Here is a 22,671-nt window from a genome sequence, read left to right as displayed (position 1 = left end):
TGCCTTGACCAGGAATCGAACCCGGGACGTCCATACACCGGGCTAATGCTTTCTCCATTGAGCCACCAGCCAGGGCCAATAAATAAAATCTTAAAAAAAAAGTAAGAGGGATTCCTAGTATTAATTAATACAATGGGTTTTTTCTCACTGGTTTCAGGCTTATCCTCTCCATACTGTTTTAAAGGATAATACCTTGAGAACAACTCTTAGAAGCAGAAGAATAAGCATGTTCTGCACAGAATGAAGGTGCTGTCCACATGTGAGTGACCACTTCCTCAGATTTGATGGGAATCTCTTCATCACAAAAAAGATTGGGTTCCAGACTACTGGAGGACTTCACACTGGCTGTGTCCTATAGAAGGAACAAAGGAAGGGTATTCAGAATTAGAACTACAGTCGTCCCTCGCCATATCATGGTTCACTTTTTGCAGTCCCACTATATCGCAGGTTTTAAAATTGTATATATTTAATTTTGTACCGTTGGTTTTTTGCTATATTCAGGATTTTACAGTATATAGTAGGTATTTTTATATATTTATTATTTTAATTATTTTTATGATAAAATAAGCATTTTCTAGCCTAAAAAATTGAAAAGGTTTATAAGAGTGTGGAGAGGGTTTATAAAGCCTTAAAATATTTATAAGTAATAAAATAAATATAAGGTCGCTACTTCATGGAATTTCGCCTATTGCAGGGGGTTCTGGAACCTAACCTCGTGATAGACAAGGGACCTCTATCCTTAACTTATCCCATAACAAGGATCTAAATGCAGGCTTTCAGATTAAAACTTTTAACACAACAAACTAAAACTATGACTTTAAAATTAAATATATATTAAATAAGAAAATGTCCATTAAGGGGAAAAAAAGGAATGAGCCCAATTTTAAGCCAAAAGGGAAAGAGTAAAGCTAAAAAATAATCCACAAATATAATAAAGCTACAAAAATTTTACTATTACACATTTTATCTTCTAAAGTTTATAACTCATAAAAACCCCTATACCCACAAGAAGTTAAGGAACTTCAACCCTTTGGAAAAAATAAAAAGGACTTAGGAGAATGTGACATCTTAAGGACACAAATCATTTGATCTTCTCTAAAGGTTTTCAAACCTAGAAGCTTACTCAGTGCTCTTAATATAATGAAGAGCCTGATGGACAATATTCAAATTATATAATTCCGACAGCTCTGATCAGGTCTCAGATGATTCTCCCTGTGGTTAATTTCCATAAACTAACATGTACAGCTTTAATGGTCAGAGTGGAATCAAAAAGATAGAAATCATATGTATTTCAACAACGAGAATTTTTTTTAAGTGGGAAGCGGGGAGGCAGAGAGACAGACTTCTGTAAATGGTCAGACCACGATCCACCCAGCAAGCCCCCTACTGGGCGATGCTCTGCCCATCTGGGGCCATTGCTCCATTGCTCAGCAACCAAGCTATTTTAGCACCTGAGCCATCCTCAGCATCGAGGGCCAACTTGCTCCAATTGAGCCATGGCTGTAGGAGAGGAAGAGAGAAAAAGAGAAAGAAGGGGAGGGGTAGAGAAGCAGATAGTTGCTTCTCTTGTTTGCCCTGACTGGCAACTGAACCCAGGACTTTCACACGCCGGGCTGACACTCTACCACTGAGCCAACCAGCCAAGCCCTCAACAAGGAGAATTTAATAGAATGAATTGGTTAAATGTACAGGGTGGGGCAAAAGTAGGTTTACAGTTATTTGTATAAAAATAATATAATAATTAATAAATAATAATACAAGAATAAATTGTTCTGTGTACTCACAACTGTAAACTTACTTTTGCTGCACCTGTACATTAAAGGCTTGAAAAGCAAAAGAGTAACACCAAGATAACTGCAAAAAAGAGCTGTCATCCCTAGGGCTTGAGGTAACAAAGAAGTGGGGTTATTAGAACCTAAAAACTCAGAGGAGCAGCCCTGTAGAGTCAGGATCCAGATCTCTGAGGAAGAAGCATGGGCCAGTTAGTTCTGCTATCTCTAATGGAACACGATATGGTTGGTTTCTGGGATGTGAAAAAAAACAAGAAACTGGAAACAACTGCTGTTGCTAGGGTGAAATATAAAAAAGCATACAGTTTAGATGACAGGAATAGAAAATAAAATGGAAAAGATCAAGTCCTTTCTTACTGTTCAAACCATTTAATTTTCTCAAATGTCCTCTACTGGCAGAAGAGCGACAGCAGGAAAGAGACAAATGTGTAGAGCAGAAGTTAGCACATTACAACCTGTAGACCAGATCCAGCTATCAGGCTGTATTTTGTATAAAGTGTAAACTAAGAATTGTTTTCACATTTTTTTTTTTTTTTGTATTTTTCCGAAGCTGGAAACGGGGAGGCAGTCAGACAGACTCCCGCATGCGCCCTACCGGGATCCACCCGGCATGCCCACCAGGGGGCGATGCTCTGCCCATCTTGGGGCGTCGCTCTGCCGCAATCAGAGCCATTCCAGAGCCTGAGGCAGAGGCCACAGAGCCATCCCCAGCGCCTGGGCCATCTTTGCTCCAATGGAGCCTCGGCTGCGGGAGGGGAAGAGAGAGACAGAGAGGAAGGAGAGGGGGAGGAGTAGAGAAGCAGATGGGTGCTTCTCCTGTGTGCCCTGGCCGGGAATCGAACCCGGGACTCCCGCACGCCAGGCCGACGCTCTACCACTGAGCCAACCAGCCAGGGCTGTTTTCACATTTTTAAAGAGTTGTTAAAAGGGGGAGTTGGGGTGGAATATGCAATAGAAACCATATGTGGCTCTCAAAGCCTAAAATATTTACTACATGATTATTACTATATAGTAATATATATACATCATAATATATATTTATTACTTTACAGAAAAAGTCTGCAAACCGCTGGTGTAGAGTCCCACCTCCAGTAACACAGAGATTATAAAAGAATGAGTTAGGAAAAGGGAGACAAAAGCTTAATGAATAATGCAACACCTGATTCTCCCTGTAGAATGCATGAAAAGAAAACCTATTATCATGAGATTACCCTTAATTACACAGGATTCTAGAAAGCAATTTTAGGAATTAGCTCACTGAAAAATTAGGAATAGCAATTCATTGTCTCCTTCTCTATTCAAGAATTTAAGCTCCCACTTGGTATTGCCTTTTCTGACCTTGATTTTACTCATTTCATTGTAACTCAACCAGGAAGCTTTGTTCGGCTTTCAAAGGGGAAAGGATAGTGATCAGAAAATAATGAAGAAAAGCAGTAAGTAAAAAATAATAATAATAAAAAATAAATAATTGGCCCTGGTTGTCTGAGCAGTAGAGCGTTGCCCTGGCATGTGGAAGTCCTGGGTTCGATTACTGGTCAGGGCACACAGAAGTGACCATCCACTTCTCCATCCCTTCCCCTTTTCTCTCTCTCTCTCTTCTCCCGTCCCGTAGCCATGGCTCAAATGGTTGGAGCAAATGGCCCTGGGCGCTGAGGATGGCTCCATGGCATCAACTCAGGCACTGAAATGGTTCCATTCCAAGCAACTGAACAAGGGCCCCAGATGGGCAGAGCATCGTCCTCGAGTGGGCTTGCTGGGTTGATTCCAGTTGGGGCGCACGAGGGAATCTGTCTCTCTGCCTCCCTGCTTCTCATTTAATAAAAAAAAAAAAAAATTACTTCTCCAAGTGCAGTATGAAATTGGTAAGGATGCATTGTTAGCCCTAGTGGAATCACTGAGAAACAATAAAAATAAAAAGATACAATATAAAGCTAATAAAAAAATAAAGCATTTTTAAAAATGTCAACCCAAAAGAAGGCCAGAAAAGGGCAACAGAGGAACAAAAAAGCAAAAGGACTTAATAAAAAATAAATGGCAAGATGGTCAACTTAAACCTAATCATGTCAACAATTACACTAAAATGTAATGGACCAAACACTCTAATTAAAAGACAGATCATATTACTTTAAAAAAAAAAAACAAGATTCAACTATATAATATGCAGAATAGAGACAAGGATCCTACTATATGTTATCTCAAGAGACACATTTTAAATATAAAGACATAGATAGGTTGAAAGTAAAAGGCTGATAAACAGCAAGCTTAAACAAATTACTCTTCCTAAGGAGGAAAATTATAGTTCAGTCTCACTAATGGCAAATATGCAGGAAAGATGGAATGGCCTGTCCAGTGACAAATGAGTTTTACATACAGATCTATTGCTCCATCTTATCAGGTATTAGGTCGAACTAAAGTCTAAGCATAAATCTACCCTATTTTCATAAAAGCTGAAGCCAGCCATGTATTAATAAAGGTGAGAAAGAAGAAAATAAAAAAAATCTAGGTGATTAGCATGGCTTTCTCTAAAATAAGCAATTACTGGGACACAGAATTTCCTGGGAAATTACTCCTGTTTTATAACCTCCTTACTGATGTGTATTTCTGCACATATATACACTTACAAAATATAAACTATAACAGGAATGGACTATTTCAGTAAACAATATGCCTTAGAATAAACACGAATTATCTGAAAGAAGGTTATTCCAAACATAATCTCAAAAGATCTGACAGACTGCTTCATTAAATATGTATTTTCCTAAGTAATAATAATTTTCTTGAACTGCTGCTATTTTAGTGATCACAGAATATTATGTACAAAATGAAATAATGCAAAGCACAAACCATCTGTTTTAAACATTTGAATGCTACAATACCTAAGATCAAACGAATGGTTTTATTTATTTATAAGAGTAATACTGCATATATACATACTCTTCTTCCTAAACCAGTAGGGGGCTCTTCCTCAAGCAAAGACATTAAATTCAAACTATCTTAAGGATGAATTAATTCATGGTTACAATCAGGGGATATCATACAAAGGGAAAAATCACCAAACCAATTGCAAGTAAATTGCAATAAAATTCTCATTACAATTAGTGCTTGCTCTATGGGAAAATACTCAAGTATAATTTTTTAAATACAAAGATATTTACATCGAGGTAAATTTTACTTTGAATTACTGTAAGTCTTGCCAACATTCTTCTATTCTTCTAAGTTGTCAAATACATGCTAACACCATAAAACCCATAATTTTATTTTCTACACTGTCATACCCCCAACCAAAGAAACTATAGGATTAGACTCCATATAAATTTTACAAAAAAGGATACTCCATACAACCAAACCAAACCATGGTTTTGATCCCTAGCCCTAAAATCATGTAATATTTGTGATGTTTTCTATTTACAGATTACCAATTATTAATGGGCTAGAAAGATAACCGAAGTATGGGAGACCTCTAAGCTATGGCAAACAGGCATTCTAGGATTAGCTAACTAACTTATAGGTGGCATGGGCTGCACTTCCTTTCAGCTGCTCCTGTTCATCCCACACAACTTTACAAAGATGGTCATTAACTTCAAGGTAAACAAGGTGCTTAGAACCTTATTTTAACAGAGTAGTTCCAGTTTCAACTTTTCTCAAGTCTTGAATTCATTTAATTAAAAATTCCCTTGTGCCTGACCAGGCAGTGGCGCAGTGGATAGAGCGTCAGACTGGGATGCAGAGAACCCAGGTTCGAGACCCCGAGGTCACCAGATTGAGTGCGGGCTCATCTGGTTTGAGCAAAGCTCACCAGCTTGGACCCAAGGTCGCTGGCGCGAGCAAGGGGTTACTCAGTCTGCTGAAGGCCCGCGGTCAAGGCACATATGAGAAAGCAATCAATGAACAACTAAGGTGTCGCAACGAAAAACTGATAATTGATGCTTCTCATCTCTCTCCATTCTTCTGTCCCTCTCTCTGACTGTCTCTATAAAAAAAAAAAATTCCCTTGTTAAAACATCTCCTTGATCCATTTTATCTTGAGGAAAATATTTTCCAGCAGGTAATTTACTAGCATCAATAATTAATGGTTTTAATTTTATATCCTGGGAATTTAATGCTGATGATATTCCTACTCTAAGAATAAGATTCCCTACCCAATTCGCATGCTGAAAAAACAAAGAAAAGATAGTTAAGGAGTATGGATAAGATTGCACCCTAGTTATTTCATACATAAAAGCACAAACTCTCTGGTTACAGCTGCAGAGTCTAAACAGATCAAAAAATACTGCTACTAGGTAAAAGACAACGACTTAAGCCTGACATGAAATAACAATAAAAAGCCAATAAAATATCACATGAAACAAACGTTAAAACTTTCGCTTCATCACCAGTGTGGTGTCATTATCAAAATAATCATATCAAGGTCAAGTAATATATTCTAACTCAATTGTAACTGCAAATTCAAATAACAGGGCCAAGTATGATCCATCTCTGACTAGACATTCAATCTAGAACCATCTAGATGAGAGACCAAAAACAAAGGACTCAAACCACAGCTACAATAGAATTCTTAAAGCCTAACTATTAAAGATGTTAACTAAAAAAAAAAATTGATATTATTAGCCATGAAAGCTTTCAGTAAATGCATAACTTTGCTAGTTTCTCTAAGCCATAAGAATTGACAAGGAAAATAAATACAGTTTAAAAATTCTACCCTTTAAAAAAATTATTTCATCAATCTATATTTTTTGGAGCTTTCAAAAAATGCTATCACCATAAACTCAACAGATTACTAGATTTTGCTTCTACTCTCTGGACTCGATCAACAGTATTAAAACCTTTTGCACAAACCCGGGGATCAAGTATGAACCCACATACTTGGCGATGTAATTACCTTCATGTCATACCCATATGTCTCCCGAATGTCTTCATCGGAATCTGTTTCTTCATCATAATCCACTGTTTGTCGAGGGGAAGAAGAGACGCTGCTAACCACCCGGTTAAAAGCAGACTGCTGGAAACTAGGTAAGTGCCCCTAAACATCAAACAATAGCAGAATGAACAGAGAGGCTCTAAATACACATAGGCAATATGTGATTATGACTAGCAAAATGTAAAGAACCTGCAAAGGGGCTGAGTTCACCAGTTAATACAGATCATATATTTGCCTGTGATACCCAGGACCACCTGGATATTTCCCAGTAATTTTTCACTAAAATGACGTAGGCATTTTTCCAAAGAAAATCCTATGAATATATGTCTACAGAAGACATTATGGACAATATAGTTGCTGGCAACTTAACTGCTGTCTTTCTGCTCAATTGATAAGATAGATGTGATTTACTATTTACACACTGACAAATATTATCTCATGCAACAGAAAAAGAAAGAAAATCCTAAACTTGCCTGTAAGTCTGGATTGGCAGCTGCTTTTTGGAGTTCTGCACTGATGATCTTTTCAGTTTTTTCTCGAGCTGCCTGCTCCACCATACGCTGGCTTAACACAGACAGTTTGGCCAGGGCAGAAGACAGTTCATCTGTGGCTAGGGCCTGCCGGGCTCTATCCTGCCAACTCATAGCACGTTCAGTCAAACACTGCAGGGCCTCTCCTTCAGGCAACCGCACAGGCAACTTCTGAAGGGATACTAGGAGTGACAGAATAGTCTCTAGCCTTGGCCTTCGAGACCTCATACATAGAGGGCAAAGGAATTTTACTTCTTTAGCCTGCCAGCTAGACCCTTTTTTCTGGGAACTTGATTTAGGCAGGGGAACACAGCTGTTATGGAACCAGTCTTTGCAGAGTTCACACTGCAGCATAAACCCGCTGGCTGTCTTCCGACAAATGCAAAATTTTACTTCTTCTATGCGGTCCACCATTGTCATCTTGGCTAAATTGGCTGCTCTGAGGGAATGCATGGCTTCAATCTCCTTTTGCTCTCGTTCTTTGAAAACCGCCACCTGTATACAACATACATTTAATAGAAAGAAATCACTGCAAAATACTCCAAAAATACCCAATCTTCAAGGCTAAGGGATCATCTCCAAGTTGTGGCTTTATGGTGACAATGCACTGTCCTTTTAAAAAAATCAGCTCTTAAAATGTGGGGCAGGGCCTGACCTGTGGTGGCGCAGTGGATAAAGCATCGACCTGGAAATGCTGAGGTCGCCGGTTCGAAACCCTGGGCTTGCCTGGTCAAGGCACATATGGGAGTTGATGCTTCCAGCTTCTCCCCCCTTCTCTCTCTCTGTCTCTCCTCTCTCTCTCTCTCTCTCTCTCTCTCTCTCCCCCTCCGCTCTAAAATGAATAAATAAATAAATAAATAAAAATGTGGGGCAGACTGACAGTTTCCATGAAAGTATTCTTTGTGAAATGTACAAAGTACTATTATATGATAATTGCATCAGTAAATAAAGTACTCTGAATTCTTCTGTAGGGTGCAGTAGACAGTAAGTCTTCAAGTCAAGCAACCTGAATGTGAAGCATGGCTCTTATATTTATATATTGTTGATCTCGGGGCAAGTTTCCTAAATCTCAATTTTCAGAAAAAATGAAAATAACACATCAGAATGTCTAACTTGGTGCCTGGCACAAGGCAACAATAAATACTAGTTCCCCATCTCTTTGTAATTAATTCATTCCCAGGACAGGGGAATGGAGTTCTATACAAATTAATTTTTATTTCTTTCTAGAAGACCTCTCCAACTTATACAGAAGCAGAATAACAAAGCCTAATGACCAATTGTAACGATTTTATGCAGCTCATTTCAAAAAAGTAAATAAAAGTAAACAAAATTTAATTATCAGAAATACTCTTTTATTTATTAACTTTTAGAGAGAGGAGAGAGGGGAGAAAGAGAGAGAGAGGAGGGAGGAGCAGGAAGCATCAACTCATTAGAGTTGCTTCCTATATGTGCCTTGACCAGGCAAGCCCAGGGTTTCAAACCAGCAACCTCAGTGTTCCAGATCGACGTTTTATCCACTGCACCACCACAGGTCAGGCGCATGAATACTTTCAGTGGATTTTGTTTATAAACTTTTGTAACTTTGAATCAATTTTGAAATAATTTCCTGTTCTACTTGTCTGGCAAGAATGACCTGTTAGGCCCAACCAGTGGTGACACAGTGGATAGAGCGTTGGACTGGGATGCAGAGGACCCAGGTTCGAGACCCCGGAGGTCGCCAGCTTGAGCGCAGGTTCATCTGGTTTGAGCAAAGCTCACTGGCTTGGAGCCAAGGCCACTAGCTCCAGCAAGGGGTTACTCGGTCTGCTGAAGGCCCACGGTCAAGACACATATGAGAAAGCAGTCAATGAACAACTAATGTGTCGCAACAAAAAACTGATGATTGTTGCTTCTCATCTCTCTCCCTTCCTGTCTGTCTGTCCCTATCTATCCCTCTCTCTGACTCTCTCTCTGTCCCTGTAAAAAAAAAAAAAAAAAAAATGACCTATTAGGTACGCTCCCTAATGAGAAAACATTTCCACTGGCATCAAAACAGGATCATTTGTCAACAATATTGTAATAACCGTGTATGATGCTAGGTGGGTACCTGAAATATAGGGGGGGATGCTTTGTAATTAGACAATTTTATAACCATTGTATACCTGTAACTAGTATAAAATAATGTTGAATGCAGGATGTGATTGGAAAAAAAAATTTTTTTTAAAGGATCATTTGTAGACAGAAACAGCCAAAAGCAACTCCTTACTATTATTACCTATTGCTCAAACTAATTTTTACTTTCTTTTTTCTCAGGCTTCTAGTAATCTTAACACATTCCTCGTATTCTCCAATAAACCCCCATAATTCTAATTAGCCCCAAATATTTTACTAATCACTGACTATACTGATGAATGCTACTAAGAGAAGGGAGCAGTTGCTATCAGAAAGCTGATATGATTTCTTTGAAAAGCATAGTATTAAACATCACAAAATGCTATTAAATTCTAATCTGGTTATACCATTCCAGAGTCAAGTGTAGAAAAATAACTTGAAAAAAGGAAAAGGCTATACAAGGAAGTTTACTTTATTAGTATCCAGAATAGTTAGCACTTAGTAACACCCAAATGTTCAGTATCAAAAAAATGTCCAGCATTTTAAAGACACTTTGATAGAGTATTAGACAACTATTAAAATAACAATAAAGAACAGATATAGAAAAGAATTATAGGAAGAGAACAGAAAAGTAAAATTTTCATATACTTTAATTTTAAATATTTAAAAATACAAAGCCAAATGAAGTATACAAAATCAGTTAACATAAAAACAGTGAATGTGCTAATATCACCACAGAACACTGTATTCACCCTGCAAAGTTAAGATGCATAACATAATTTCTTACCACCATGGCTGTGTCTCTGGTTTCCTCCAGTCCTTCCTCTAGGTCACTCAAAGGTTCAAGGTCCAGATCCTTTTCTTTTTCCTTTTCTATCAGTTCTTTTACTTTTTTCCTTCTGTTTTTACCACTCCCATATATACCAATGTCAGTTCGGGGACTTAGTACCTACAAAAATAAAACAAAATACTGAACTGTGGTTTAAAAAAGAAAAACCTTAAAACTGAAAATAATAAAAGGAACCATTTACTGACTATTTCTCAAGTCCTAGGTACTTTTTAAAGGACTTTACATAAATTATCTAATTCAATTCTCCTAACAACCCTCTGAAGTAGGCAGTATTATCTATATTTTACAAACAAGGAAAACTGAAATTCAGAAAGGAAACAACGTGCCCAAAGACACAGGGTTGGTAATGTGAGCGCAAGTCCTCAAACATAAAACTATCTTATTCCAAAGCCTATCCACTAACTACTATGTTTGAATGTTCAAGACAAAAAGGGTAATGAGTATTTAAACTTGTGCTTCTGAGAAATAAGCTCTTTTAGTGACAGTCCATTGACAATAGTGACAAGATCCAGGCTGACTGTTTTCTCTGGACATAGCATAGGATGAATCAGAAGTAAGTCTGCCATAGGCTCTAGATTTCTGGTCAGCATTTGATATTACCTAATAAGAATCACTAGTATAACCATGACCAGATAAAATAAAAAGAACCTTCACCAATAATACTGCTACCTACAGGTGTTAAATTATCAACTTCAGATGAGCATGTTGAAGTATATACACATAAAGTACACTTCTCTTTACCTGCAACAATGTATGGCTAGAATTCTTCTTAAGAAAGGTCCTTCCAGTCCGTTCTCTCCATGCACGCGCTGCTGCTACCTGTGATTCTACTTGGGGCAATGCATCAAGACGCACAGGGATGGGGCGCCCTTTAGCAGATAAGCTCTCCAGCTGCTCCAAGTAAGCATAGTTGCTGCCACTCTGAAAAAGAGAAGTATATTCTCACAAAATTTACATTCACTTACGGAGTCTGGCAATATATTGTCAGAAGTTACAAAGAGTTTAAAGTAAATTATTTTTATTTACTATTATTTTTAAAACTAAATATATCTTTTGACTTATAGAGCTACCAATGTTCTTTATAAAAAGTGTGCAAATGGCCCTGGCCGGTTGGCTCAGTGGTAGAGCGTTGGCCTGATGTGCAGAGGTCCCGGGTTCGATTCCCGGCCAGGGCACACAGGGGAAGCACCCATCTGCTTCTCCACCCCTCCCCCCTCTCCTTCCTCTCGGTCTCTCTCTTCCCCTCCCGCAGCAGAGGCTCCATTGGAGCAAAGATGGCCCAGGCACTGGGGATGGCTCCTTAGCCTCTGCCCCAGGCGCTGGAGTGGCTCTGGTCGTGGCAGAGTGACGCCCCAGAGGGGCAGAGCATCGCGCCCTGGTGGGCGTGCCGGGTGGATCCCGGTCGGGGCGCATGCGGGAGTCTGTCTGACTGTCTCTCCCCGTTTCTGGCTTCAGAAAAATACAAAAAAAAAAAAAAGTGTGCAAATACAATATACAGTTGATGTACAGAATTGTACTCTTGAAAATGATATTAACCAATGTCACCCCAACATATTTAAAAGTTTGTATAAATTCATGTTAAAAATTTTCAATTTTATTAATTAATGAGGGGACCAGTAAAGTGTAAAAACCAGTTCAAAGAACAATAAAAAGAATAGACATATATATATGCAATTAGAAATGAAGAAAGGAATTTGCTAATGGATGAAAACAGATGTTTAATACAATACAGGACAATGGAATTATCTTTTCTTCAGTGTAAAAATCAATTGTTCCAAATCCAAGGACAAATGTAATTGCTTTTCTTTTTCTTTTTTTTATTATTAAATGAGAGGTGGGGAGGCAGAGACAGACTCCCGCATGCGCCCAGACCAGCATCCACCCGACAAGCCCAGTAGGGGGTGATGCTCTACCCTTCTGGGGTGTTGCTCCATTGCTCAGCAACTGAGCTCTTCTTAGTGCCTGAGGCAGAGGCTATGAAGCCATCCTCAGCACCTGGCACCAACTTTGCTTGAACTATTCAAGCCATGGCTGCAGGAGGGAAAGAGAGAAAGGTAGGGAGGTAGTGGAGAAACAGATGGTCACCTCTCCTGTGTGCCCTCACTGGGAACTGAACCCAGGACTTCCCTGTGCCAGGACAACACTCTACTGCTGAGCAGGCCAAGGCCTGCAATTGCTTTTCTATGAACATAATTCATTTGCATCACTATCATTTTTAAATAATTCAGAGTTGTTAAATAGCTTTTTCAAAGAAAATCTAAGACATACAGTCCTAGAATTCAGTAATCGTGGAGAGTTCATTAGACAGCATCCAGTATTTCACTGGAAGAACATCCAAGTAGTCTCTTTTGCCTGTTTCAAAGTCTTTCACAATGAGTCCAACAACTACAAAGCAGTGTTTTTATCTGATAACCAACTCCGTTTTATGTTATACAAGCAGATGACAATGAGTATTTCACTTCTAAGTCAGAATGTTTCAGCATTCCTATATAATGATGTCACTGTTTTTAATAACTTATATACTACTTTAAATTCACTAAATAAATAAGTCATTACAGCAGCTTAGAGGGTTAACAAGTAATCCATTTCAGGGTCTTGACAAGAACACCTCAGGTGGGTTGGCAGCCTGTAGATACTAATTCAGAGTGGTATCTTAGATTGGATGAATCTCTCAGCAGACAAACACATTAGCATTCCTGTAAGAAACTATATATCCCCGTAACATTCACTGTTATTCAGAAGCTACAAAAGAAAGTATTATGTGCTAAATATTAACATTCCATTAAAAGTTTATTGCCAATGTATTAACTAATTTGCCTACAAGTTCATATTGAAAATTATACTGAAACGTGTTAAACAGGCAAGAAACTTTTAAAAAGAATAATAAGGTTCTTTCTAGTCCTAAGATACAATAATAGCATGATTAAATCACTATGGTATTAGAATAAAAATAGCAAATTGAAAGAAATAAGAAAGCTCAGATACATACAGGGTCAAGAAATACCATACTTACTACTAATCCTTCTTGTTCCCAACTATAGCCATTTGACTACAGAGAACCTGGCTGAGCTTAGATAGAGCCTGCTCTCAGGCTGTCAATCCTAAAGAAAAGTCTGCTTGTCAACAGAAGTTGTCCACTTAAGAGTCTACAAGTTAGTCCTCCCACTGAAAGGAAGGGCTTGGAGGAGGAAAAGTCCTTTAAAATTAGAGGAAACACAACACAGGTACCTGTATTTGCTGTCTAAGTCCTTCAATCATAAATAAAGAGCCAAACAAGGAGTATCGGACATTCAAGGACAACCAATTGCCTGAAACAAATCAAAGATGAAACAGAGGAGCTGTCCTGATTTTAAAAAAAGATAGTTTTAAAAACAGCCTAGAAAGAGAGGTCTCAGAAAAAAGACAACTAAAACGAAAGTAAAAAAGAAGTCATTCTTGGTGTAGCCATCAGTAGAAGAGTTGGTTCCCTTTTTCTTTTGGGTATAGCTCTATAATAAAGAGCATTTATATCCTGAGTACTAAAAATGCTGCTAATGGTTTTTATAACTCAGAAGAAAAAAGAAATTCTATGTATTCAAGCATACTTCCATCTCTGTCTAGCCCTTATTTCATTGTCATATTTTACAGCAAGAGTCAATAAAAACAAATAATGTTTGCATAGGTAATATTTTGAATTATAAAACTGGATAAAACAACAAGTGAACTTTAAGTACTGTAATTATTTTATTATGGTTATTCTATTCTAAAAAATTAAATGCTTAAGTGATTCATCTATGAAACGCATAAATATGGTAAGAGAATTCAAATGGCTCCTTACCTGAATAGCTTCCACTTTAGTTGTCCATTCTCGAGCCTTCTGTAAGGCTTCTTTCAAGGACAGCACATTGGGTAGAAAGGCTGGAATGTTCTTAGCTTCATTTACAATGCTTTCTAAACTTGCCACACTGTGCCGTGGTCTAAAAAACACAAAACAGGGCAGATGCATAAGGAAAAATTAAACAGCTACCAACATTTACATAACACTTTAGAACATGTAGAGAATTTTCATATACGTGATATCATTTAATTCTTACACAATCCAAAAGGGAGGCAAAATGCTATGATCATTATTTCCATCTTACAGAAAATTTAAGAATTATTTTTCCCAAAGTCATTTAATGTAGTAAATAGCATACCTGAAATACTGATATCTCAGATCCCATGCTCTTTTCTCTACATTTAGTTCCTCTATTGAGTTCTCCACAATATTTGAAATTGTTGGAGATGCCTATTAGATAGCAATGTAGAAAGCAACAGTCTAGAAACCCACTAATGTTGATCAAATATTTAATCAATTTAATTCAACTACATTCATTAACACCCAGTTACACAAAGATGAATAAAACAGAACTGTATCCTCAACTAATTAGGATTCAAGATAAGCATGTACTAGGAACTGAGAACAAATTACTACAGGAGGTATGACTAATTCTGCATAGGGAGTGAGAAAGGCTTTGAACTAGGCCTTATAAACCTGTGATTTCTGTCAAGTTAAAGATTAAAGAAAAAAAAGCTGGACCATAATGAAGAAAGGCAAAGAGATACATTTAAAAATGAGCTGGTAGTCTGGTTTAGTCATCAGGGATGATGTGAAGATTGGGGGTGGAGTAAGAGTAAGAGCAGGAAGTTGGGGATTTGACAGGAAAAAAGATGTAAACAGATTAAGAGATCTTGAGTGCCATGGATTTCACTAGATAGCAATGGGAAGTCACTGAGAATGGGAAGTTTTGTCATTATCCATGAATGCTACTATGTGCTAGGCACTGTGCTAGGGCCTGAACATCATTAACTTGCAAGAGTGACAGTGTCCCTGCCTGACCTGTGGTGGTGCAGCAGATAAAGCACCGACCTGTCATGTTGAGGTCACCAGTTTGAAACCCTGGGCTTGCCTGGTCGAGGCATATACAAGAAGCAACTATATATTATGAGTTGTTGCTTCTCGCTCCCCCCACCTAAAATCAATAAAATCTTTAAAAATAAAAGTGACAGAATCCTTGCCTTATGAAACTTTTTAACCTTGGGGAGGCAGGGATTATTAACAAGGAGTTAGCTGCACTATAAGTGCAATGATAGAGGAAAACAAAGATACTATCAGGACATATATACTAGGAGGACCTACCTGACTCGGCAGGTGAAGAAAGAATTCCTAGAAGTGAACGATAAGCTTTTATATCCTTTTTGAATAGGAGTAAGTCAGAAAAGCGGGGGCCAAAGGGAGGATAGGGGTGGTGGAGGTGAACCACAAGGATGAGCAGAGAGGATGACTTCCATAACAGAACAAAAGGTGCAAAGGTCCAGAGATAAGAAAGAACATGGCATGGGCAGCTGGGACAATCACTATGTTAGAATGCAAAAGGAAGAATGGCAAGAGATGAGGTGAGATATGCAAGCAAGGGACTAGATTTCAGCTGGCTTTATAAATCAGGTTATGGAATCTGAACTTCATTCCAAGGGGAATGAGAAATGGTGAAGGGCTTTAAGCAAGGAAGTCAAATAGTCACACCTGTATTTTAGGGAAATACTAGTTGCAATGTCAAGAATGGATTAGAAAGGAGTGAGCTCAGAAACAGGACCTGTTGTTATGATCCAGATCAGCTACGATAGCGGCCCAAAGAAAAAGAATGACACTGAGAAACTGAGAAAATAGAATCAGCATAACTTGGAAGTTAAGTGCATTTCATGGTAAGAAAACAGAAGGCAGGGGTCAGAGTTAATTTATAAAGTACTGCCTTGTTCGTATGAGTGAAAGATGGTGTAATTCAAAGAATAAATGAACAAAGGGAGAGATTATAAGAATTAAATGGTCCAATTTAGGGTATGAAAATTTGAGGGACAGCCAATGAAATGATCTAAGACAGACTGTATCTATGAAAAAAAAAATCTGTGATACATGAGAATTTGGAATTAAAATAAAGATTGTATATGGAGCCAAGAAGTTAGAATAGATTTCCAAGGAGATGTACAAAGTGAGAAAAGAAGCAGTCTAGGTCAGAATATTGAGGAAAACCATTATTCAAGAGGCAGAAAGAAAAACCCAAACTCAAAGAAAAAGAGTATCGCCTGACCAGGCGGTGGCACAGTGGATAGAGCATCAGAAGGGGATGTAGAGGACCCAGGTTCAAGACCCCGAGGTCGCCGGCTTGAGCGCGGGCTCATCTGGTTTGAGCAAAAGCTCACCGGCTTGGACCCAAGGTCACTGGCTCGAGCAAGGGGTTACTCGGTCTGCTGAAGGCCCGCGGTCAAGGCACATATGAGAAAGCAATCAATGAACAACTAAGGTGTTACAACGTGCAATGAAAAACTAATGATTGATGCTTCTCATCTCTCCGTTCCTGTCTGTCCCTGTCTATCCCTCTCTCTGACTCTGTCTCTGTAATTAAAAAAAAAAGAGTATCAAGAAAAAATGGTCAGTAGTTAACCAATACTAAGAAAGAACATGAAGAATGTATTTCAGAAAGACAACTTTGACAGGAGTTAGAAAAAAAGAGAAGACTACTTCCTACCAACCTTACTCCCCCCACTTCTTTACCAATTTTATTTTCTTCATGACACTAAATATCTGAAATACATTCATTCCTTCACTATTAAACTGTCTCTCCCCACTAGAATGCTGGCTCTATTTTAGAGCAGAGATCTCATGGGTCTTTTTCCTCCCTATCTCCAAAGCACTTAAAATTAGTGCCTGCAGGTAGTAGGTAATCTGTAAACACTGAATTGTGAAGATCAAGGAAATATACACTGCTCACAGAAATTAGGGGATCAGGGAACTTGCATATACTCCAGTACTTTCAGCCTTTTGTATATAGTACATTTTCACCAATGAAATAAAAGTTGGTTCTGCATCTCATTTGCATAATCAAAAAACTTTCTTTGACTTGTCATTTGCTTTTCTGTTCTTGTCTAATAAAAAAAAAAAATCAGAAGACAAGATGGCACTGGAGTAGACAGATGTTCCAACATCCACCTCCAAGAACCAAAGTGGATTACAAACTAATTTTAAGAACTATCATCTGGAAAAACCAACTTTGGACTAAATTAAGAGGACTCTTCAACCAAGGAACACTGAAGAAACCACACCAAGACTGGTAGGAAAAGCGGAAACGCAGAGAGGGCTGCCCAGCTCCCCAGAGCAAATGGCAGCCGGGAGAGACTCACGTGGCGGGAAGTGAGTTTAGCAGAGAGGGGAGGGTCCTGAGACCCAGGAAGAAAGCCCCAGCCTGCAGCCCCAGAGCCTAGAAGAGCCTTATGGACAGTATTTATCTGGAAAGAAGACAGGATACTGTTTGTGAGAAAGAGACTGATTTCTCAGACCCAGGATTCTTCTTAAAGGGACCGCACAGAACACCTCTCTCACAACCACTCACCCAGGGCTCTGAGGGATGGGGAGAGAGAAGAGTACCAGAGTACCAGGAAGAGTGTGTAATCTAGGAGGCACAGGAAGAAACATTTTGGGAGACAGCCACCCTAACCCCTGGGATGAGTCACTCCCCAAATCTGAAGTGAATTATTTCCCCTGGAAACAGCAATACCAGCAAAGGGAAGCAGGATACCAGCCAAACAACCTCTCCCACGGCACTCAGGGCAGAGTCGCTTAGAAGGAGGGAGCTTTTGGGACTACAGTAGTGAGTCTTAGGGTCTGAGCTGTAGCACCCCCACCTACACGGCTGAGGGATCGCGGGAGGGCGGGCGGCGGTGGGATGCGGAAGCACGGTTCTGTCGGCAAGGGCGGAAGCTGGCTGGCCACCACTGGGCCCGGGTGTGAGCTCAGTCTTCCTCCGCTGGGGAGGAGGGGGCGTGCAAAAGTGGTCAAGCCCAGATGTGGGCAGCCTGCAATCCAGCCTGTGGAAGAAGGGCAGGAATCTCGAAAGGGGTGGAGAGCAGGAGCAGGAGCACAGCCTTGTCCCACCTGTGGAACTGAGGCTTGTGGCCTGACTTGGGAGCCGGCTCCTCCAGCGGGGATGGAGCCAAAAACCTAGAACTGGCAGAGTCCCGCTCCTGAGCATGGGCACACAGTCCCACCTGGCCTGTGGAGCCAAGGCTTGCAGCCGTCCCACGAGCAGGCTCCTCCTGCAAGGGTGGGGCGAAAGCCCGGAAGCTGGTGGGGACCAGCAGCTGAGCAAAGGTGCTTGCCACTGCCATCAGGGCCGAGCATAACGCCACCCACAGGAGTGGGTCAAAGGCCAAGGCCACCAAGGCTTGTACACCCGAGCACGTGATCACAGCCACTTCCGTTAAGGAGAAGTGGAAACCTCAGCAACAGCCCCGGTGAACAGGCACTGGCAATGCCAATACCCAAATGCCCTACACAGCAACAGCAGAGGGGGTGGCGGGCCTGCAGACAGACCATTCCTAGGAAACAGAGGCCACATCTAGTGGACTCCAGTGGCCAAAACCTTCCTTTACACAGAAAAAATGAGAAGGCAGAGAAATGCAACACAAATGAATCAAGAGAAATCCCCAGAAAAGGACCTGAATGAGTCAGATATAACCAAATTACCAGATGCAGAGTTTAAAATAACGACTGTTAGGATGCTCAAAGACATTAGTACAACAATACATGGTCATTACGAACACCTAAATAAAGAGATAGCAAATATAAAAAAGGACATTGAAATAATAAAAAAGAATCAGTCAGAAGTGACAAATTCAATATTTGAAATAAAGAACACAATGGAAGGAATTAAAAGCAGGATGGATGAAGCTGATAATTGAATCAGCGAGTTAGAGGACAAGATAAAGGCACGAAAGCAGAGCAGAAAAAAGAAGAGACTCAAAAAGTCTGAGGAAACTCTAAGAGAGCTCTGTGACAACATGAAGAGAAATAACAGCCACATCATAGGGGTTCCTGAAGAAGAAGAGAAAGAACAAGGGATAGAGACTTTGTTCAAACATATCATAGCTGAAAACTTCCCTCAATTAAGGCAGGAAAACATCTCACAAGTTCAAGAAGCACAGAGAACTCCATTAAAGAGAAACCCAAGCCCTGGCCGGTTGGCTCAGCGGTAGAGCGTCGGCCTAGCGTGCGGAGGACCCGGGTTTGATTCTCGGCCAGGGCACACAGGAGAAGCGCCCATTTGCTTCTCCACCCCTCCGCCGCGCTTTCCTCTCTGTCTCTCTCTTCCCCTCCCGCAGCCAAGGCTCCATTGGAGCAAAGATGGCCCGGGCACTGGGGATGGCTCCTTGGCCGCTGCCCCAGGTGCTACAGTGGCTCTGGTCGCAACATGGCGACGCCCAGGATGGGCAGAGCATCGCCCCCTGGTGGGCAGAGCGTCGCCCCATGGTGGGCGTGCCGGGTGGATCCCGGTCGGGAGCATGCGGGAGTCTGTCTGACTGTCTCTCCCTGTTTCCAGCTTCAGAAAAATGAAAAAAAAAAAAAAAGAGAAACCCAAAGAAATCAACACCAAGACAAATCATAATTAAAATACCAAACCTAAGTGATAAAGAGAAAATATTAAAAGCTGTTAGAGAAAAAAAGACTATAACTACAAAGGAGCCCCCATAAGGATGACTTCCGACTTTTCAACAGAAACACTTGAGGCCAGAAGGGAATGGCAGGAAATATTCAAAGTAATACAAAACAAGAACCTACAACCAAGACTACTTTATCCAGCAAGGCTACCGTTTAAAATTGAAGGAGAAATAAAAAGCTTTCCAGACAAAAAAAACTCAAGGAATTCACTATAACCAAACCAAGGCTGCAAGAAATGCTAACGGGCCTGTTGTAAACAGACCAAAGGAGAAAAAGAATATAGCAAAAGAGGAATATAGTTTTAAAGAATAAAATGGCAATAAACAATTACATATCAATAATAACCTTAAATGTAAATGGATTAAATGATCCGATCAAAAGACATAGGGTAGCTGTGTGGATAAGAAAACAGGACCCATACATATGCTGTCTACAAGAGACACACCTTAAAAAAAAAGATGCACACAGACTGAAGATAAAAGGATGGAAAAAAATATTTCACGCAAATGGAAATGAAAAGAAAGCTGAGGTAGCAATACTTATACCAGACAAAATGGACTTTAAAACAAAGACTAGCCCTGGCCGGTTGGCTCAGCGGTAGAGCGTCGGCCTAGCGTGCGGAGGACCCGGGTTCGATTCCCGGCCAGGGCACACAGGAGAAGCGCCCATTTGCTTCTCCACCCCTCCGCTGCGCTTTCCTCTCTGTCTCTCTCTTCCCCTCCCGCAGCCAAGGCTCCATTGGAGCAAAGATGGCCCGGGCGCTGGGGATGGCTCTGTGGCCTCTGCCTCAGGCGCTAGAGTGGCTCTGGTCGCCAACATGGCGACGCCCTGGAGGGGCAGAGCATCGCCCCCTGGTGGGCAGAGCGTCGCCCCATGGTGGGCGTGCCGGGTGGATCCCGGTCGGGCGCATGCGGGAGTCTGTCTGACTGTCTCTCCCTGTTTCCAGCTTCAGAAAAATGAAAAAAACAAACAAAAAAAAAAAAAAAAAAAAACAAAGACTATAGTTAGAGATAAAGAAGGTCACTACATAATGATAAAGGGAGCAATCCAACAGGAAGATATAACCGTTATAAATATCTATGCACCTAATATAGGAGCACCTAAATATATAAAGCAGACTTTGATGGATTTAAAGGTGAGATCAACAGCAATACTATAATAGCAGGGGATTTCAATACCCTACTAACATCACTAGATAGATCCTGAAGAAAGAAAATTAACAAAGAAACAGAAGACTTAAAGGACATACTAGATCAACTCAATTTAATAGATATCTTCAGAACCTTTCACCCTAAAACAGCAGAATATACATTCTTTTCAAGTGCTTATGGTACATTCTCTAGAATAGACCACATGTTAGGGCACAAAAGCAGTCTCAATGAATTTAAGAAAATTGAAATCATATCGAGCACTTTCTCTGATCACAATGGCATAAAACTAGAAATCAACCACAACAGAAAAACTGAAAAATACTCAAACACTTGGAAACTAAATAGCATGTTATTAAATAACGAATGGGTAAACAATGAGATCAAAGAAGAAATTACAAAATTCCTAGAAACGAACAATAATGAGCATACATCAACTCAAAATTTATGGTACACAGCAAAAGCAGTCCTGAGAGGAAAGTTTATAGCATTACGGGCATACCTCAAGAAAATAGAAAAGGCTCAAATAAACAACTTGACCCTACATCTAAAAGAACTAGAAAAAGAACAGCAAGTAAAGCCCAGAGCTGGTAGAAGAAAGGAAATAATAAAGATCAGAGTAGAAATAAATGACATAGAGGCTAAAGAAACAATATAGAAGATCAATGAAACCAGGAGCTGGTTCTTTGAAAATGTAAACAAGATCGATGAACCTTTAACTAGACTCACCAAGAAAAAAAGAGAGAGGACTCAAATAAAATCAGAAACGAGAGTGGAAAAATTACAACTGACACAACAGAAATACAAAATATTGTAAGAAAATAGTATGAAGAACTGTATGCCAAAAAACTAGACAACCTAGATGAAATGGACAAATTCCTTGAAACATAATCTTCCAAAAATTAATCTGGAAGAATCAGAAAACCTAAACCGAACAATTACAACAAATGAGATCAAAACAGTTATCAAAAAACTCCCAAGGCCCTGGCCGGTTGACTCAGTGGTAGAGTGTCGGCCTGGCGTGCAGACACCCCGGGTTCGATTCCCGGCCAGGGCACACAGGAGAGGCGCCCATCTGCTTCTCCACCCCTCCCCCTCTCCTTTCTCTCTGTCTCTCTCTTCCCCTCCTGCAGTCGAGGCTCCACTGGAGCAGAGATGGCCCGGGTGCTGAGGATGGCTCCTCGGCCTCTGCCCCAGGCGCTAGAGTGGCTCTGGTCGCAACAGAGCGACGCCCCGGAGGGGCAGAGCATCGCCCCCTGGTGGGCAGAGCGTCGCCCCCTGGTGGGCGTGCTGGGTGGATCCCGGTCGGGCACATGCGGGAGTCTGTCTAACCGTCTCTCCCCGTTTCTGGCTTCAGAAAAATACAGAAAAAAAAAAACAAACAAAACTCCCAAAAAAGAAAAGTCCTGGGCCTGATGGCTTCACAAGTGAATTCTACCAAATATTCAAAGAAGAACTAACTCCTATCCTTCTCAAGCCATTTCAAAAAATTCAAGAGGAAGGAAGACTTCCAGGCTCCTTTTATGAGGTGAGCATAATTCTGATTCCAAAACCAGGCAAAGACAACACAAAGAAAGAAAATTATAGGCCAATATCCCTGATGAATTTAGATGCTAAAATACTCAACAAAATATTAGCAAACCAGATCCAGCAATGTATGAAAAAAAATCATACATATGATCAAGTGGGATTTATTCTTGGGAGGCACAGCTGGTACAATATTTGCAAATTAATCAATGTGATTCATCACATAAACAAAAGGAGAAAAACCACATGATAATTTCAATAGATGCATAAAAAGCATTTGATAAAATCCAGTACCCATTCATGATCAAA

The 22,671-nt window shown here is 40.2% G+C and overlaps 1 protein-coding gene and 1 non-coding gene across 2 annotated transcripts in view; one reads left to right on the top strand and one right to left on the bottom strand.

Annotated features, from left to right (window-relative positions):
• The window catches only part of KDM5A (lysine demethylase 5A), a 103,197-nt gene that overhangs the window by 20,156 nt on the left and 60,370 nt on the right, over positions 1–22,671 (bottom strand). The window contains exons 20-25 of the mRNA XM_066258644.1: positions 13,997–14,135; positions 10,921–11,100; positions 10,117–10,278; positions 7,182–7,733; positions 6,670–6,810; positions 193–352 (exon numbers count right to left, since the gene is read on the bottom strand). Of these exons, the coding sequence (XP_066114741.1) occupies positions 193–352; positions 6,670–6,810; positions 7,182–7,733; positions 10,117–10,278; positions 10,921–11,100; positions 13,997–14,135 (1,334 nt within the window). The remainder of the gene's footprint in view (positions 1–192; positions 353–6,669; positions 6,811–7,181; positions 7,734–10,116; positions 10,279–10,920; positions 11,101–13,996; positions 14,136–22,671) is intronic.
• On the top strand, positions 11,279–11,354 carry TRNAI-GAU (transfer RNA isoleucine (anticodon GAU)). The gene has a single exon. It is a non-coding gene; the product is annotated as a tRNA-Ile (tRNA).

The sequence above is a fragment of the Saccopteryx bilineata genome, chromosome 2 (assembly GCF_036850765.1).
Source record: "Saccopteryx bilineata isolate mSacBil1 chromosome 2, mSacBil1_pri_phased_curated, whole genome shotgun sequence".
Classification (NCBI taxonomy): domain Eukaryota; kingdom Metazoa; phylum Chordata; class Mammalia; order Chiroptera; family Emballonuridae; genus Saccopteryx; species Saccopteryx bilineata.
The sequence above is the reverse complement of the archived record's forward strand: the minus strand, read 5'-3'. Positions and strand labels throughout refer to the sequence as shown.